Below are 19,006 nucleotides of genomic sequence, written 5' to 3'. Positions count from 1 at the left end.
AGAGAGCGATCCCGACAGTCAGATGGGGCATCATTTACAAGAGGGCGATTTGTGAATCAGCCCCCCGGACACAGATCGGATTGGATCCTAAGGGCTAGATTCACGAACCTGCCCAATCAGGCCCAATCCGGGCAGGTCCGATGAATTCTGGAAACTACAATAAGCAGATGAGGGCAATCGGAGGAAAGCCCCCATCTGCCTGCCCGGATCGCTCTATAGCTGCGCTGGACCTCTGTGCAGGCAGAGATTTTTTTTCTTTTTTTCGCCCAATTCTAAAGAAAATTGAAGCGTACGAGGAGCTGCCACGGCCACAGCTGTCCTGGCGCAGCGCGTGCACCACCAGCAACATGGTGCTGTCTTCGCGCAGAACCTCTGCCCTCGCGCTCCTCTCATTGTTAATGATCACCGCCACGTAGTGTCCGGCGCGCAGCCAGCCTCACACCTCCTGCGTGGGCAGGATCTGCTCCAGGCTCACCAAGCCTTTGGCCCGCCACTACACGAAGTCTACAGTCCAGCAGGAGGCACCTCCCAGTGCAAGGCCCGGGCAGCCCGTCCTCCGGGCTCAGCAGCTTCTTCAAGATGCAACCGTCCATCTCCCCCAGCTCCTCAGTGGTCACTATGGGGAAGGGTGGGAGAGTTGGGGCAGCAGGCATTCGGGGCAGGCAGCTCCAGGGATGCAGGCAATTGGGGCAGGCAGGAGAGTTTGGGGCAGCAGGAGAGAAAAAGGCAGCAGGAGAGTTTGGGGCTGACAGGAAGAATTTGGGGCAACAGGAGAGATCCGGGCTGACAGGGCAGAGAGCAGGGCAGTCGGAAAGGGCTTGAGTGACTGGTCCTCAGCAGTCGCTTGTTTGTGATCGGCCAGCCCAGTCGGTGTTGCAGGGTTTGGATTAGTGAATCACGTCCTTGCCTACTTTGCATGCATTTCCCCTCATTTGCATGCATGGATTGGAAGCTGATCTCAAGAGAGGTAAGTGAATCAGGCCGGAGGGAAATTTGGTCGTAAAGGGGTCGCAAACTGATCGGTACACGATCGGTTTGCTTTGCGAATCTAGCCCTAAGTCAATTAAGTTTGTAACTGCTGATTAATGCTTGTTAATACCAATTATTGATACTTATCTCCAATTAAGTGCCAATTTAGTGTCAATTAGCTCATTATCTTATGCAAGTAACTGACCTTATTCTACTGTATATTGGGGTATGCAATTGCACACCTTTCTTTAGGTGTCATTTGTAGAATTCCCCCAATTCTCAGGGCTGTGCAGAGAAGGTTCAGAATCGGGGAATATGAAAACCCAGCCTTCCTCTCCCCTTCCAGAAGCTTTTTTATGTCCTTTATTCCCACCCTGACAACTGCCATCTTCCAAAGCAAAATGTACTTACAGTGACTTAGTAAGGGGGATGGGGACTGCCCCGGGTGCCAAGTCAGTGGGGGCACTGGCACCTCTCCACCCCGCCCTGCCACACCACTTCACCCTTGTGCCATCCTTCCTTCCCACCCCGTACCTCCGTATTATGTTCACTAGAGCGAGCAATTTCTGCCTGTTACTCGTGCCAGTCTGGTTCCCCTCTGAATCAATTCTGGGTCAGGAGGCCAGGAAGTGACGCGAGGAGTATGCTGCAGAAGCCACTTGCACTGGCGAAGATTATGAAGTAAGGGAGGGAAAGCACAAGTGTAGAATGGGGGGGCAGGAAGGAGCGGGGGGAGTGCAGAAGGAATGGGGGCACAGAGAGAAGGGGGCAGGGGCAAAGGGGGAGCACCACCACCCCGGGGGCTTCTAACCTTACTACGCCACTGTGCACTTTTGTGTTTCCCCTTTCTGTGAGACAGCAGTTGTCAGGGTGGGAATAAAGGACATAAAGAAGCTTCTGGAAAGGGTGAGGAAGGCCGGGCTTTCATATTCCCAGATTCTGAACCTTCTACAGCCCAGCTACAGCTGATGCATTGCATTTATTCTGTGGAATATTCAGGGAGGCAGTATAGGAGTGTAATCAGTGACATGAAACCATCGACAGGTACCCACTTCTAGCAGGCTTAAGAGAGTCTTTTTTAAAGTGATATCAATGTTCTCCAATTGCATTTTCCATGACTCCTAAGAAAGAAAAGTCATCAGTCAAATACAGTATACAGTGGTGCCTCACACAACGGACGCCTCGCACAGCGCACGCTGCGCACAACGAACTTTATGTCTTGATTCGTACAACGAACTTCGTTTCACACAACGAAGTCGCCCGAGCTGCATCCTTCCGCGCAGGCACTGCGCTTAACTGCCTTCTCTCCGCCTGGCTCCCTCTTGCCCCCCCGACTCCCCGACACGATCGGGGCAAAAAGGAGCCCAAGCCCTCTTGCCCCGCCGATTCCCCAACTCCCCGACAATATCGGGCCAGGAGGGAGCCCAAGTCCTCCTGGCCACGGCGACCCCCTAACCCCACCCTGCACTACATTACGGGCAGGAGGGATCCCAGGCCCTCCTGCCCTCGACGCAAACCCCCCCTCCCCCCAACGACCGCCCCCCCCAAGAACCTCCTACCGCCCCCCCAGCCGACCCGCGACCCCCCTGGCCGACCCCCACGACACCCCCAACCCCCTTCCCCGTACCTTTCTGTAGTTGGCCGGACAGACGGGAGCCAAACCCGCCTGTCCGACAGGCAGCCAACGACGGAATGAGGCCGGATTGGTCCATCCGTCCCAAAGCTCCGCCTACTGGTGGGGCCTAAGGCGCCTGGGCCAATCAGAATAGGCCCGGGAGCCTTAGGTCCCTCCTGGGGGTGGGGCCTGAGGCACATGGGACCAACCCGACCATGTGCCTCAGGCCCTGCCCCCAGGAGGGACCTAAGGCTCCCGGGCCTATTCTGATTGGCCCAGGCGCCTTAGGCCCCACCAGTAGGCGGAGCTTTGGGACGGATGGGCCAATCCGGCCTCATTCCGTCGTTGGCTGCCTGCCGGACAGGCGGGTTTGGCTCCCGTCTGTCCGGCCAACTACAGAAAGGTACGGGGAAGGGGGTTGGGGGTGTCGTGGGGGTCGGCCAGGGGGGTCGCGGGTCGGCTGGGGGGGCGGTCGGAGGTTCTTGGGGGGGGCGGTCGTTGGGGGGAGGGGGGGTTTGCGTCGAGGGCAGGAGGGCCTGGGATCCCTCCTGCCCGTAATGTAGTGCAGGGTGGGGTTAGGGGGTCGCCGTGGCCAGGAGGACTTGGGCTCCCTCCTGGCCCGATATTGTCGGGGAGTTGGGGAATCGGCGGGGCAAGAGGGCTTGGGCTCCCTTTTGCCCCGATCGTGTCGGGGAGTCGGGGGGGCAAGAGGGCTTGAGCTCCCTCTTGCCCCGATCGTGTCGGGGAGTCGGGGGGGCAAGAGGGCTTGAGCTCCCTCTTGCCCCGATCGTGTCGGGGAGTCGGGGGGGGCAAGAGGGCTTGAGCTCCCTCTTGCCCCGATCGTGTCGGGGAGTCGGGGGGGCAAGAGGGCTTGAGCTCCCTCTTGCCCCGATCGTGTCGGGGGTGCCAGGGACCACACGGAGTCACCCACCGTACCACCCGATTCGGGTAAGCGCAGGTATCGGTGGGTGGCTTATTTGCGGGGGGGTGCCTTATTTTACATTTTTTTCTAAAAAGGGGGGGCTGTCTTATTTGATGGCCCTGCCTTATCATCGGGGAAACACGGTAGAAAAAAAAAAAAAAATGAACAGTTAAGTCCCAGTTTTTGCCGCTGAGACTCTGCCCTCTCTCACTGTAAAATTAGACTCTACTTAGTCTGTCTTTAAATTTAAAAAATGTGTGTTGTTTTAAAAAACAATTATGTTTTTAGATGTATCTAAATAAAAATAATAACCAAAAATTTATCTTTTTTTATGTCATCTTAGCATATTTTATGCTACAGAACGAATTATTTTTTTTAACATGTATTGTTATGGGAAAACGCGTTACACATAACGAACTTTTCGCATAACAAACTTGCTCCTGGAACGAATTAAGTTCGTTGTGTGAGGCACCACTGTATTCCTGTAAGTGGTGAATTGGGGCATGTCATAGCAAATCCAACTTTATAATAATAATAATAATTTATTTCTTATATACCGCTATACCTTATACTTTAATACAGTGGTTGTCAACCCAATCTTTGAGGCACAAACAGTCTGCCTTTTCCAAAATGGGATCAATGGATATTGTAAAGGGTTTTGAAAAATAGATTGTATTACAGTAGTGGTTCTCAACACAGTCTTTGGGGCACACCTAGCCAGTCAGGTTTTCAGGATATTCACAGTGAATATGCAGGATAGATTTGCATGCACTTGTATCCGCATCCGAAACCAAAATTCAGTTGGCCTCTAATATGAACATGTTGCAATTTGCCTAGTATTTTCTGAGATGCATACTGTGTAGTTTTAACAATCTTGACTTATTATGTAGTTTCTCACTTGAAAAAAACAACCCATGTTGTTTTGTGTTTTAGGGACATGTTCCCCTTTATGTCAATGCTACAGCAGGCACAACAGTGTATGGAGCATTTGATCCAATTCAAGAGATAGCAGACATATGTGAAAAGTACAACGTTTGGCTCCATGTAGACGTAAGTCATGAGAACACTTGGAACATAGCACTTTGAGAACAGACAGGGCTTCTCTTGTGTGATGATTTTTGTATGATGCAGAATGCACAAAGTAGAGAGTGAAATCCATCTTATTGTTCCTTCATCTGCAGTTTTTCACTATTGCAGGCTGCATGGGGAGGTGGACTTCTAATGTCTAGAAAGCATCGTCACAAACTGAATGGAATTGAAAGGTACTGTTTGAGGCTATCAAGAAAAGTTAGCATATGTGACATGTTACTTAATTTTGCATGTAGTTGTGTGCAAAGGTGGAGGCACCAGTGGTCAGGTACTGTGTTTCACTAAAATCTATCTTTTTAGATCCTGCTGTGTACTTGTGACCTTGATTGACCACTATTGTAATCAGAATACTGGGTTCGATGAACCTTTTGTCTGACCTAGTATAGGAAATCTTATGTTCCTAAGTGAACAAAAGCTAACACAGCCTCTACATAGGGATTGCAGTGTTTTAATTTTCTGCTATCTATTGAGCTGTGTTAACTATTCGACATTGGAGTCACCATGGCACTGTGATAAGTTAGCATAGTCTATTACAAATGTACATTAAGGGAATAACACATGAATTCTGCCAAATAATACATGTTAAATGGAAAAATTATGTTTTAATCCCCTTTGCAAATTTTGGCAGTGTAATGCAAATTAATAATGAATTGATGCTATCTTTTCCCACCCAAGAGCTCTGGGTTGCTAATATGTTGCCTGATTCTTCCAAGGGCCATTTTAAAGAACTTAGTCCCAATTGAAAATTATTATAATGAACTCAAGTGATCTTCTTATATATCTCACATCACTTATCACTTTTATGATGTAATTAAATACTAATTTCCAATGTAAAATTTATATTATGTGAAAAGTTCAGACCCAACAACCCATCTCAAGTGAAAAACACGGAGGCAGTTGTGCATGAGATCATCATAGCTCTTCACTGTCTCATACCACCGCTACTTGCATAAGATCGTATACTCTATTGCCACCATTGGTCACTTATCTTTTGTGGTGATTTGGCTGTGATTTTCTCCACAACTACTCCGGATCATTTGTAAAACAATTAAATGATAGCTGTCTCACATTTCCTTCGACACCCCCCCCTCCCAACTCGAGTTTAGGTGGGATATGGCTATACAAGGTTACAACTTACTTCGTCAGGACAGAGAGGGTAGGTTAGGTGGAGGGGTAGCACTATACATTAAAGAGGACATCAAAACCACCAGGATCACAGATGTCAAGTACACCGGGGAATCCCTCTGGGTAAACCTGGCAAGAGGCAGAGAAAAGTGCCTGTATCTTGGTGTGGTATACAGACCCCCAAGACAACTGGAAGACATGGACGCAGACTTAATTGAAGACATAGAGAATATCACTCTTCGGGGGGACGCTGTACTGCTAGGGGACTTCAATATGCCTGATGCAGACTGGAACACACTTTCAGCGACAACCAGCGGCAGCAGGAGACTATTAACCTCCATAAAGGGAGCACGTCTCAAACAAATGGTAATGGAGCCCACTAGGGCACAGGCGATCCTCGACCTGGTACTCACCAACGGGAAAGCGTCTCAGAGGTCTCGGTAGGAGCTACGCTAGCCTCCAGCGACCACAACATGGTATAGTTCAACCTTAGAAAAGGCTTCCCTAGATCAAACACAAAAACAAAGGTACTCAATTTCTGAGGCACTGACTTCGCACGCATGGGAGAGTTCATCCATCGGACACTGCAGGACCAGGCTGAGATCGGTAATGTGGAAGCTATGTGGTCAACCCTGAAATCAGCCATACACGAAGCAACTAGTCGCTATGTAAAATCAGTAAATAAACGGCAAAGAAACAATAAACCTCAATGGTTCACCGCGGAGATCTTGCACCTTGTTAAGGAGAAGAAAAAAGCATTTCTTTCCTACAAGCGTACGGAGAAAAGAGAAGCTAACATAGAATATAGGACCAAGTCTACAGCGGTCAAAACGGCAGTTAGGGGGGCCAAACTTCGAGTGGAAGAAACTCTAGCAAAGAACATTAAGAAGGGGGACAAATCCTTCTTCAAGTATATTAGTGATAGGAAAAGGAACACAGACGGGATAGTACTTCTTAGCAAACCGGATTTACGTGGAAGCAGATTCCGATAAAGCCAAACTACTGAATGAATACTTCTGCTCAGTCTTCACCTGCGAGGCACTGGGACAGTTGAAGGCAAAGTCAAGCGCGGAAGACCCGTTTCAGAATGTTGTGTTCACATCAAGTGACGTTTACAGTGAACTGACAAGACTCAAGGTGAACAAATCCATGGGACCGGACAATTTGCACCCAAGAGTGCTCAAAGAGTTGTGTGATGTCCTGGCGGAACCGTTAGCCATGCTCTTCAATCTCTCCCTAAGTACGGGGAGAGTCCCCTTGGACTGGAAAACAGCTAACGTCGTTCCTCTGCACAAAAAGGGTTGCAGAGCAGAGGCTGCGAATTACAGACCGGTGAGTCTCACATTAATAGTGTGTAAACTCATGGAAACACTAATTAAACGTAAATTAGACACGATCTTGAATGAGGGGAATCTACGGGATCCCAGTCAACATGGATTCACCAAGGATAGGTCCTGCCAATCCAACCTCATCAGCTTCTTTGACTGGGTAACAAAGAAGCTGGACTTGGGTGAGTCTTTGGACGTCGTGTACCTGGACTTCAGTAAAGCTTTTGACAGCGTCCCACACCGCAGGCTGTTGAGCAAGATGAAATTGATGGGGCTAGGAGAGACACTAACTGCATGGGTCAATGATTGGCTAAGTGGCAGACTTCAGAGGGTGATGGTTAACGGTACCCTCTCTAATACATCAGAGGTGACCAGCGGAGTACCGCAGGGCTCAGTCCTGGATCCACTCCTTTTCAACATATTCATAGGGGATCAGACTCAGGGGCTTCAAGGTAAAATAACATTATTCGCCGATGACGCCAAACTATGTAATATAGTAAGTGAATGCAATTTGCAAGATAGTATGGCACAGGACCTGCTTACATTGGAAAGTTGGTCCTTGACCTGGCAGCTGGACTTCAACGCTAAAAAATGTAAGGTCATGCACCCCGGTAGCGGAAATCCATGCAGAACTTACACCTTGAATGGAGAAACTTTAGCTAGGACTTCAGCAGAACGAGATTTAGGAGTAATCGTCAGTGCAGACATGAAAACTGCCAATCAAGTGGAGAAGGCTTCATCTAAGGCAAGGCAGATGATGGGTTGTATCAATAGAAGCTTCGTCAGCCGGAAGCCTGAAGTCATAATGCCGCTGTACAGAGCCATGGTGAGACCTCATCTGGAATACTGTGTGCAATTCTGGAGGCCACATTACCGTAAAGATGTGCTCAGAGTCGAATCGGTTCAGCGGATGGCCACCAGGATGATCTCGGGGCTCAAAGGTCTCTCGTACGAAGAGAGACTGAACAAATTGCAGCTCTACACTCTCAAAGAACGTAGGGAGAGGGGAGACATGATTGAGACATTTAAATGCATCACAGGATGTATCGAGGTGGAAGATGATATTTTCTTTCTCAAAGGACCCTCAGCCACAAGAGGGCATCTGCTCAAACTCAGGGGCAGGAAATTTCATGGCGACACCAGGAAGTATTTCTTCATGGAAAGAGTGGTTGACCATTGGAACAAGCTTCCAGTGCAGGTGATCGAGGCCAGCAGCGTGCCAGACTTTAAGAATAAATGGGATACCTATGTGGGATCCCTAAGAGGGTCAAGTTAAGGAATTCATCATTAGGGCATAGACTTAAGGGGGATGGGTCAGTAGAGTGGGCAGACTTGATGGGCTATAGCCCTTTTCTGCCGTCATCTTTCTTTGTTTCTATGTTTCTACGGACACTGTAACAACCATAAAATTATCATTGTCCTTTTATTTCTATATTCAAAACCATGTTAAAATGAACTCTTCCTAAAATGTGAATATGTATGTGCAAAACTAACAACATTTTCTCTTGTTACCCACTTTAAATAAATGTTTGTTTCACTATATTAGCGGCTTACCCTGGGATGGCCACCCACGCCCGAACTGACTGACAGCATATCAGCTAAGAACTGCCTCAAGAATAAGGCAGCATTAAATATACCAGATGACGTAGGATGTGATGACATTAAAGAGACCTCCCACCCTTCTACTGCTTCTTATCAAACTTCATCTACCACTGGACCTATATTCAAAACACCCTCCTGGAAAGTGGGAGGAGTCCCATTCTCCGCCCAACTCTACTCTTCGATACACAGAAAAGGCACAAGCAAGACTGATTATCAAACTCCCTATACAAATCCCTCACAGCTGAAACCAGCTGTTTAGGCCCCCTGAATCCAACATAGTCTACAAATGATTCTACTTCTCCAACTCAAATTGGCTACCACCTGATCAGCACCCCCCAATACTGACATCCCTGATTCACAAATAGCACAAAGGTCAATCCTATAAGTAGTTAGTAAACCAACTCAAAATACTGAATTTAAGTGAGAAGAAAAGGACCTCAGAAACCCAGCAGATACTTAGTAGCAATTAATCTTCAATATCTGCACATACAGGTTCCAGTTTTTATCATCGGTCCTGAAAAATCCCTCAATTACTGCAATTCATTCTGGATCTTATACAATGCCATATCCAAAATAACTTAAATTTTCATCACACAAATTTTTTACATATAAAGCAGCCCAATACTCAGCAAAATAAGCTTTATCCCTGTCCAGCCCCAATGGGAGCACTGTGATAAGTGCTTCATTTGCTAGTTTAGGGAAATGACCTTCAGTAATGGCCTGTGTGTAATATGCTTCAAAAGGGCCTACTAACTGTGTCAGTAATTTGAAAAACTCTCCAATAAAACAATCAAGGCCTGGAGATTTATGCAATTTGTGTTGTCGAATAACTCCCAATATTTCCAAACTAGAAATAGGTAGATTCAATCGGTCTAACTCATACTGGGAAAGCTTAGGCAAATGAAGCTCTTTCAAAAAGCTATCAGGTTGATCTCTGAATTATATAGGGTGGGTCAAAAGTAGGTATATAGTATTTATTTTTTTATTTTACAGGTATTGAATAGGTATAATACAGTACTGATAGGCTCTTCTGAGCAGGGACCGTCAATTGCATGTTAAATGTACAGCATTGTATTCGCCTTTCAGCGCTATAGAAATGATAAATAGTTGTAGTAGTAGTATCGATTGGGGTCATGTTTAGTCACACAAAGACTTCACACGAATGTTATTCATGAAACCTGTAAGACAGAAATAATTAATACTGTACATCTACTTTTGGCCCACTCTGTATAAGCTGCCATAGAATTTTTATAAAGCCTGTTCAATATCGCTAGTTTGTCTGATTTATCTTTCAATGCCACAATAGGCTGGAGCAGTGGCATAGCAAGAGGGCGGCATCTCTCCATCCCCCAATGCCAAGCTCACACCCTCTCTTCCCCCATACCTCTTTAAAACTTCACCAGTGCGTGCAACTTCTCCAGCCTGCTGCTGCAATCATCCTGGCTCCACTCTGAAATCACTTCCTGGACAGTGGCCAGGAAGTAATGTCAGAGGGAACGTCAATGTCAGCATGAGCAGCAGGCTAGAGAAGCTGCTCGCACTGGTGAAGTTTTAAAGAGGTATGGGGGAAGTTTGGCATGGGAGGTAGGGAAGGAGCTGGGGATGGGAAAGAAGCAGGGGAGCACAGAGGAGGATACAGGGGGCTCCACCGCCCCAGCCTCGCTATACCATTGAGAATTTTATTTGGCTTATTCCCAAATTTGTACATTGTATGTTTATAGTAAAAAAAAAAAAGATGAAATATGTTTTGAAGAATTTCTTTTGGCTCTGCATGGAGTGGAAAATGCTTGGGAGGGCTGCTTTTAACTTTGTGGAATAGGAGTAATATGTTTTGGGGATACTTTTAACTTTACAAGATGTTCTTAGAATGTCAAGCAGTTCTTATTCCCACAGCCAGTAACCCATGAGTGTTCCTTCCACTGGTAACTTTTTGCATTCCAGCTGTATTCAGGGCCAAATTCTCAAAACTTCACATTAAAAACCGATGGGCCCATGTCGCAGTCGTTATTGTAGCGATTTCAAAAAGGCAAGTCATTCTCCAAAAAACACACATGCAAATGAGGTTAGCAGAGAGTAGCGAAGATTCGCTAAATTTGCATGTGCCCATCGCTGGTGATAGTGATAGGCACATGCGCAGAATAAACACACAAAAAAATTTGAAGATCAGCAGGAGGGATGCCCACTCCCTTCTGCCGCCGAAGTCAAGCAACCTTCCACCACGGCAGCAGGAGAGATGCCCTCTCCCTTCCGCCACCAAGCAATGCCCCCAATACCCCCCACCGCGGACAGCGGGAGAAATGCCCACTCCCTCCCACTGCTGATGTCAAGCAACCTCCCACCCGACATACCCCCCCGGCAGTGGGAGAGACACACCGCTAAGCAATATCGCCCGACGCCCCTCCCCTTGGCTGCAGGAAAGATTCCCACAACCTGGGCCAATCAGAACCTTAGGCCCCTCCCCTGTGCACTGGGGAGGGAAAGGCCCACCATTTTGAAGAGGCAGGATTGCTGGCCGGAGGGGGAAGGCATTCTGAAAGCATCTGAAAACTAGACTATTCACAAAAATGTAATGCTCTCTTCCCTTCTACTCACCCTCCAACCTCACTAAGTTGTTTCTTCCTTATATTAAGCTCTTGTAAACCGTGCTGAGCTCTATAATTATGGAGAGGATGCGGTATATAAACTTAAGATTTAGATTAGATTAGATCCTTCTAGCCAGCCATCATAAACAAGGTAAGGGGTTGGGGACAGGGGGGTCGTCGGAGGCATGGGAGGTGTCAGAGGGGATGCATAGCGGCAGGAGGTAGTGAGTATTTGTCCTGCTGGCAGAGGGAGGTGTCATGAGGGGCATTGTTCTGCGGGAGGGAGTAGGCATCTCTCCCACTGCCGGGGGGGGGGGGGTGTTGTGTGGGGCATTGCTTGGCGGTGGAAGGGAGAGGGCATCTCTCCCACTGCCAGAGGGGTATCAGGGGGGCATTGCTTGGCAGTGGGAGGGAGTGGGCATCTCTCCCACTGCTAGGGGGTGTTATGGGGAGTGTTGCTTGGTGGTGGGAGGGAATGGGCTTCTATCCCACTGCCGGGGGTGGGGGTATCAGAGGTTGCTTGACGGCAGCAAATTTTTTGACAGGTCTGAGCTATCAAGTCTTACTTTCCTGTCAGTGTCTGAGCCAATCAGTGCTCAGATACTGGTCAGAAAGTAAGGCAACGACAGCGCAGACCTCTCGGCAAATTTTGGCTGAAAATGTGACACAACAAGGTTAGAGAATCACTCAGCGATTACAGAGAATCACTCGGAGTGCTCATTTTAATATTAATGACCTCGTTGAACTACATTTGCATGGCAGTATTGGAGACTACTAGAAAACTCAGAAAAGATCACAGTAAGCCGTTTTAATAATCCGCTGTTAAAATGCATGCATGGTAAACTGGCTGGAACCAGTTTAACGAGCACATTAAAGGCAGATTTTAGTTTTGAGAATCTGCCCCTTAGTTTACTGTACTTTATCTGCTTGATAACCAGATGTTAGTCTGTCCTAACAAGCATTTATTGTTTTTTAGGGCCAACTCTGTTACCTGGAATCCACACAAGATGATGGGTGTTTTGTTACAATGTTCTGCTATTCTTATTCGGGAAAAGGTAATATTTTATCCATTGAAATAAAATTTTACAAAGGAAGCTTAGTTAAAAAAAAATCCATCCACCCTGTAAATAGCATAAAATGTAACCTTTATTGTCAACATGGCCTATATACAACTATTAATCATTCTAAATTGGGGTTTTTTTTTGTGGTTTACTAACTATTATTAGCATTTGAAAACCCTGCCTCAGACCTCTCAAGTTAGCAGTCCTGCATACAAAATATTTCACAAATTGCTCAAGAATAGAGAGCCATCGTTCTTCTAAGGAGTCACATTCCTTAACCTTGGTGTAATGACAGTTTTAAAGGAAATGTAGCCTTTACATGATTGTGCATTGTGAGTTTCCTATAGCATTAACTGGGCTGCAGAAGATGTGGTATAGGCAAGGGGGAAGGAGACCAATTTGGATGCTCTCTTTTCACCCTAGTTTGATTCCTCTAACCCTCGATATCTCCCAGAGACCCTCCTACCTTCAGAAGTCTCCAGTTCATCCTCAAAGTGATAATGACCTCTGTATTGGCTTCAACTTGTTGGCTCCTTCGTTATAGAATTACACCCTTAATACCTGCATTTCAGTGCACATTAATATGGGCATTAGTCATAAGGCACTTTAGAAGATAGACCCTCTTATCCATATTCATCTCAGTTTTGCAATGTTTCACTATGAAAAGATACAGATGATAAATGTATAACATGCATTTCCATTACAGGGCTTGCTTCATGGTTGTAACCAGATGTGTGCAGGATATTTGTTCCAGCAAGACAAACAATATGACGTCTCATATGACACTGGAGATAAAGCAATACAATGTGGTCGACATGTGGACATTTTCAAATTCTGGTTGATGTGGAAAGCAAAGGTAAAGAATAAAGAGATTTGGTTAAATAGGAAGATGAATATACTGTATAGAAACCATGACAAAAAACATTCCAGTTACAGACAGCTATTAATCTAATCATATATAATCCTCGTTCTTATATACTGCACTTTCCCTATAATATAGGGCTCAGTGCGGTTTACAAATTACATAAAACATTTTACAGTAAAAGCATAAGAATAGCCTTACTGGGTCAGACCAATGGTCCATCTAGGCCAGTAGCCCGAATTCAAGGTGGCCAAAACCCAAAGAGTAGCAACATTCCATGCTACTGATCCAAAACAAGCAGTGGCTTCTCCCATGTCTGTCTCAATAACAGACTATGGACTTTTCCTCCAGGAATTTGTCCAACCCTTTCTTAAAATCAGCTATATTAACGTTCTTACCACAACCTCTGGCAATGTGTTCCAGAGGGAATTAGATACCAAATGATCTCTAGAAAAATGAGGCCTTCAAATAGTTATGAAATAGATAATAGGAATAAACATTATGAATACAGATAAGCAGATTATTCCACAGGGAAGCTGCAATATAAGAAAAAGGGTGCTAAAAATAAGTCTTTAAGCGAACACCTTTAGAAGAAGGAAACTAACAAGTCAGTATGACTTCATCTGCGAATTGCATTACCTGAAAAAAATCAAACCAAAGAAACTATTGTCTCATAGGTGATGCCATAAAATATTTTTTAAAAACCCAAACACAAGCATTTAAACCAATCCTAGCCTGAAAAGGCAGCCAGTGAAGGCTTTTCAGAAGAGGGGAGATGTGGTCAAATTTAGTCTTACCAAAAATCAGGAAGGCAACCATATTCTGAAAAAATATTTACAAGGTTCTGTAACTCAGTGATAAAGTTCTCCGCCAAAATGAACACACTCAAAGTGGAGAAAAAAAAGAATTCAGTTGTCAGCAATTAGCACTGGGCTTTAGCGGCAGCTGTAAACACCATCATAGGTTCTGAAAAAGAAACTCCACTCACTGTTCCAAAACAAAGTCCACAAAGCATAGACAGAGAACTGTACTCACTAAATACACAGGAGAAAAACAGATGACAAAAGTCAAAGTGGATCGTATTTCTATTAAATTTAAAGAGTATCGTACTTATCTCCATTTTTATCATCTCCAGTTACATCCAGGATTCTTCACAAAGTTCACATAACTTGCCAGAATATCAATCCTCCAACACTGAATCTCTGTTTCACATTAGCTAGTAGCACATTGCAAGCAGTTTTCACACACAGTTTGCACCTCAACTCTTTCCAGCCACTTGAGTGCCCACCTGCCACTGCATCCCTGCTGGGGACAAGTGATCACAACATGATAAACTTTAAATTTGACATCGGGAAAGGGAAACGTACCAAAACCTTAACCACGACCTTAAACTTTAAAAAGGGAAGATACGATAGCATGAGGGCCATGGTGAAACAACAGCTCAAGAAAAAGATGGACAAAGTTAAAACGGTAGATCAGGCATGGTCCCTACTGAAAAATACTATCATGGAAGCACAAAATCTCTACATTCCATGGATTTCCAAAGAAAAGAAAACTAAAGGCAAAAGAGAACTGGCATGACTTACTAGAGTGGTGAAGGAAGCCATAAAAGAAATGAAGGACTCCTTTAAAAAATGGAAATGCATGAAAACAACCAAAGCTTGGAACAAACACAAAGATGATCAGAAGAAATGTCACAAGGCGGTGAGGAATGCCAAAAAGGATTATAAGGAGAAAATAGCGCAAGAGGCCAAAAATTTCAAGCCCTTCTTTAGATATGTAAAAGAAAAAAAATCTGCAAAAGAGGCGGTGGGACCGCTGGTGACCAGGGAAGAAAAGGGTACATCAAGGAGGACAAACAAATTGCAGACAGACTAAATTCCTTCTTTGCGTCTGTCTTTAAGAAGGAGGACACCACAACAATACCAGAAGCAGTGAAAGGGTTCAAAGGAGTAATAGAGGACAGCCTCACCACAGTAGAAGTGGACTTGGACCAGTTATACTACCAGATCGACAATCTTAAAAGCAACAAATCCCCTGTACCTGATGGAATTCACGCAAGAGTCTTAAAAGAACTGAAGGTTGAAATCGGAGAGCTTTCGCAAAAACTTGCCAACCTGTCAATTAGAACTGAACAGATACCGACAATTGGAAGATAGCGAACGTCATGCCAATTTTCAAAAAAGGATCAAGAGGAGAACCGGGCAACTAAAGACCTGTGAGACTTATGTCTGTCCCTAGAAAGATGGTTGAAGCACTGGTTAAAGATAGCATAGTCCGGCACTTGGATACACACAACCTGATGAAAGCCAGTCAACATGGCTTCAGGAAAGGGAAATCATGTTTGACGAATTTACTTCAATTTTTGAGACCGTGAACAAACAATTGATAGTGGAGAACCGGTGGACATAATATACTTGGACTTCCAGAAACGTTCGACAAGATTCTACATGAAAGACTTCTCAGGAAACTACAAAGCCATGGAAAAGAGGGAGATATACTAAGGTGGATTGGCAAATGGCTGGAGAACAGAAAGCAGAGAGTGGACATAAATGGGAAGTTCTCAGACTGGGAAAAAGTGACTAGTGGTGTGCCCCAGGGCTCGATACTTGGGCCTATCTTATTTAATATTTTCATCAATGACCTAGAAGAAGGAACATCCAGTTTGCAGATGACACAAAGCTATGCTGGGCAATCAGATCGCAGAAGGATAGCGAGGAACTTGTGTCAGAGTGACTTGTGTCAGTTAGAGAAATGGGCAGAGAAATGTCAGATGAAGTTTAATGTGGAAAAGTGCAAAGTAATGCATTTAGGCAGAAAGAACAAGGAACATGAGTATAGAATATCAAGTGCAACTCTGAGTAAGAGCGAACAAAAAAAGGACCTGGGTGTACTGATAGATAGGACCCTGAAACCATCGGCACAATGTGCGGCAGTGGCAAAGAAAGCAAATAGAATGTTATGCATGATAAAGAAAGGAATCACAAGTAGATCGGAGAAAGTTATAATGCCGCTTTATAGGTCAATGGTCAGACCACACTTGGAATACTGTGTCCAACATTGGTCTCCTAACCTAAAGAAGGATATAAAACTGCTGGAGAGGGTGCAGAGACGAACAACGAAGCTAATAAAAGGTATGGAGAACTTGGAATACGAGAAACAACTTAAGAGACTGGGATTGTTCTCCCTTGAGAAAAGGAGACTGCAAGGGGATATGATCAAGACTTTCAAAATACTGAAAAGAATCGACAAAATAGAGCAGGAAAAAAATTTATTTACAATATCCAATGTGACACAGATAAGAGGACAAGGACTGAAGCTAAGGGGAGGACAAGGACTGAAGCTAAGGGGGGGACAAGTCCAGGACAAATTTCACGCAACGAGTGGTGGACACCTGGAATGCTCTCCCAGAGGAGGTTGTTGTGGAATCCACCGTTCTAGGATTTAAAAGCAAACTAGATGCACATCTCCTTACGAGAGGCCTAGAGGGATATGGGTGACTAAAATTACGCCAGGTGTACACTTGGCTGGGCCTCCGCGTGTGCGGATCGCTGGACTTGATGGACCGAAGGTCTGATCTAGAAATGGCAGTTCTTATGTTCACCGGTGCGAGAAATGTCTTCCACCTGCTGCTCATGCCAGCTTCGGCTCCCTTCTGACATCACATCCTGGTCCCCCGACCAGGAAGTGACATCAGAAGGAAGCCAAGGCCAGTGTGAACAACAAGTGGAAGATGCTGCTTGTGCTGGCGAACATTTCAGGAGGTATACAGGAGCTGAAAGGAAGAGAGACACCTGCGCCTGCGTCCTCCACAAAGATAGTGCTCAGAGTTGTCCTTCTGCCCCCCCTAACTACGCCACTGGGCCTCATTTCTGAAAGCATTGGCTATCTGGGTAAGTACTGCTGGCAGGTTCTATCCATTGATTTTCATTAGCGTTATCTGAATAGTCCTATTAGAAATCATTACTGTTCACCCTGGCAGTATCTGCTTGGTGCCGAGGTGAAATGTAGGTGGAGCGTGGGCAGTCCCAGAAATGACCCAGATAACATTGATATTCAGACCATTATCAGTATAACTTGCCCAGATAACTTAAGCATCAAAATGGCTGTCCTAAGTTATCCAGATAGTGGACTGAATATCACTACCGGTAACAATGGCAGATTTTGTAAACTGCTACAACCAGCCTTTTAAAACATGCCGACTGTGGTGCATGTGCAAAATCTGAATATGTGTGGGGAGGGGGCCAGCACAGCAGCAGCTGACTGTAAGCCTAGGGGAGTTTCTGGCTGCTGGAGGCGAATCTCTCACTGGCAGGGCTTGAGTGACCCTGCCAGCCATAGCAATGGTGCCACATAGTTATGGCACTGCGGCCAGCTCAATGGGGTTTAACTGGGAAGGAGCCGCTCCTGCCTGGTTAAATGCCTTTGAATATTGACCCCTGTGTCTCTGGCTTTTTACTGTTGGTGCTGAGGTGCAAGTAGTGAAAACATATTAAGCAACTTCTATAAAGGATTACACCTTCAGTTGTATTTGCTACTAGGGACCATAGCTGAAAGATTTAACATCCTGTACTATAAGAGAAGATAGCTTTTGCTGTACAAATCTATGACTCATTAAGTGGGATGGACACATGAGTCACATGGGTGCATGTTAAACTTAATGGATGCTTAGCAAAATTTCAGCAACTGCTCCAACCAGGCTCTAGCTCTTGTAGAGAATGACACGGTGACAGAATTTGTCACCGTCACTGTCCCCACGGATAACCACAGGAAACCATCCCATGTCATTCTTTAGTGTCTTATCTCAACTTCAGTCCTTCTACACCAGCATTCTTCAATGCAAGGCTGAGCCCATTCATACACTGATTTTTCCCTCTCTTTAAAGAATGACATGGGGATGGTTTTCTGCGGTTATCTGTGGGGACGACTGTAAATCACTGAGCTGGTTGACACCATGGAAGGGGGTGAGAGTAGCTGCAGGGTGAACGGTGGTGCCCATAGCAGTAGTAATTGATCTGAAGATAGTTACTGGACAGAGTGTTTACGAGTGAGAAAAGATCTGGAGTCGCATTTTATTTTTAGGTATGGGGCATAGCCTTGAGCCAGTAAAAACTGTTATTTGATACAAATAGAGAAGGCTCGTATAAAGATAACTTGAGTTGGAAAAATGATCTCAGACACTGTAGGTAGATTTGGGTTCGATCTGAAAAATGGAGTGTTTTACTTTTTGGGGGCCTAACACAGCACTTTTTTCCCACTTCCAGAGAAAATGAATTATGCTTAAAATAAGTATTCCATCCTTTCTATTTAAACAGGGTACAGTGGGATTTGAAAATCAGATCAACAAATGTTTGGAACTGTCTGAATACCTATATTCAAAAATTAACAATAGGGAAGATTTTGAAATGGTTTTCCAAGGAGAGGTAAGTTGTTGACCTGCACAATTGACAATAATTCTGTCATAGAAGCACAAGAAAGTGGGTGAAGCTAGCTGGTGGAAGCACCCCCCCCTCAAATATTCAGCCCGCACACTATAGAGCCTGTAGTGGTCAGACCTGCTTAGAAGGGTGATCTTTATAATGTCCTGCCTTCTTCCCCCTCCCCCCAAAAATAATTAGCTTATGGTCCCTGTGGATTGTTGAGGGGGAGATCTTTAGAAAGGAAGAAGGCTGTGTTCAGTTATCTCTATGGTCCTCTATGGGAATTCTGTGAGCGTCAGAGCATTTAGTGCTCTGAGCCACAGTAGAAACTTCTACCATGGCTTAATAAAAGGGGTGGGGGGAAGAGTGTACGCTGTAGATGCTTCACTGAATATACTGCAAACTATTTTGTTCCTCTATATCAGTGATGG

General features: G+C 45.4%; 1 protein-coding gene across 2 annotated transcripts in view; it reads left to right on the top strand.

The window, feature by feature from the left end:
* The window catches only part of GAD1 (glutamate decarboxylase 1), a 115,414-nt gene that overhangs the window by 81,944 nt on the left and 14,464 nt on the right, over nucleotides 1-19,006 (top strand). For both annotated transcript variants that reach the window (XM_033947105.1, XM_033947106.1), the window contains exons 11-15: nucleotides 4,440-4,556; nucleotides 4,704-4,768; nucleotides 12,209-12,287; nucleotides 13,000-13,149; nucleotides 18,471-18,578. In XM_033947105.1, coding sequence (XP_033802996.1) covers nucleotides 4,440-4,556; nucleotides 4,704-4,768; nucleotides 12,209-12,287; nucleotides 13,000-13,149; nucleotides 18,471-18,578 — 519 coding nt within the window. The remainder of the gene's footprint in view (nucleotides 1-4,439; nucleotides 4,557-4,703; nucleotides 4,769-12,208; nucleotides 12,288-12,999; nucleotides 13,150-18,470; nucleotides 18,579-19,006) is intronic.

The sequence above is a fragment of the Geotrypetes seraphini genome, chromosome 5 (assembly GCF_902459505.1).
Source record: "Geotrypetes seraphini chromosome 5, aGeoSer1.1, whole genome shotgun sequence".
In the NCBI taxonomy this organism is placed as follows: Eukaryota; Metazoa; Chordata; class Amphibia; order Gymnophiona; family Dermophiidae; genus Geotrypetes; species Geotrypetes seraphini.
The sequence above is the reverse complement of the archived record's forward strand: the minus strand, read 5'-3'. Positions and strand labels throughout refer to the sequence as shown.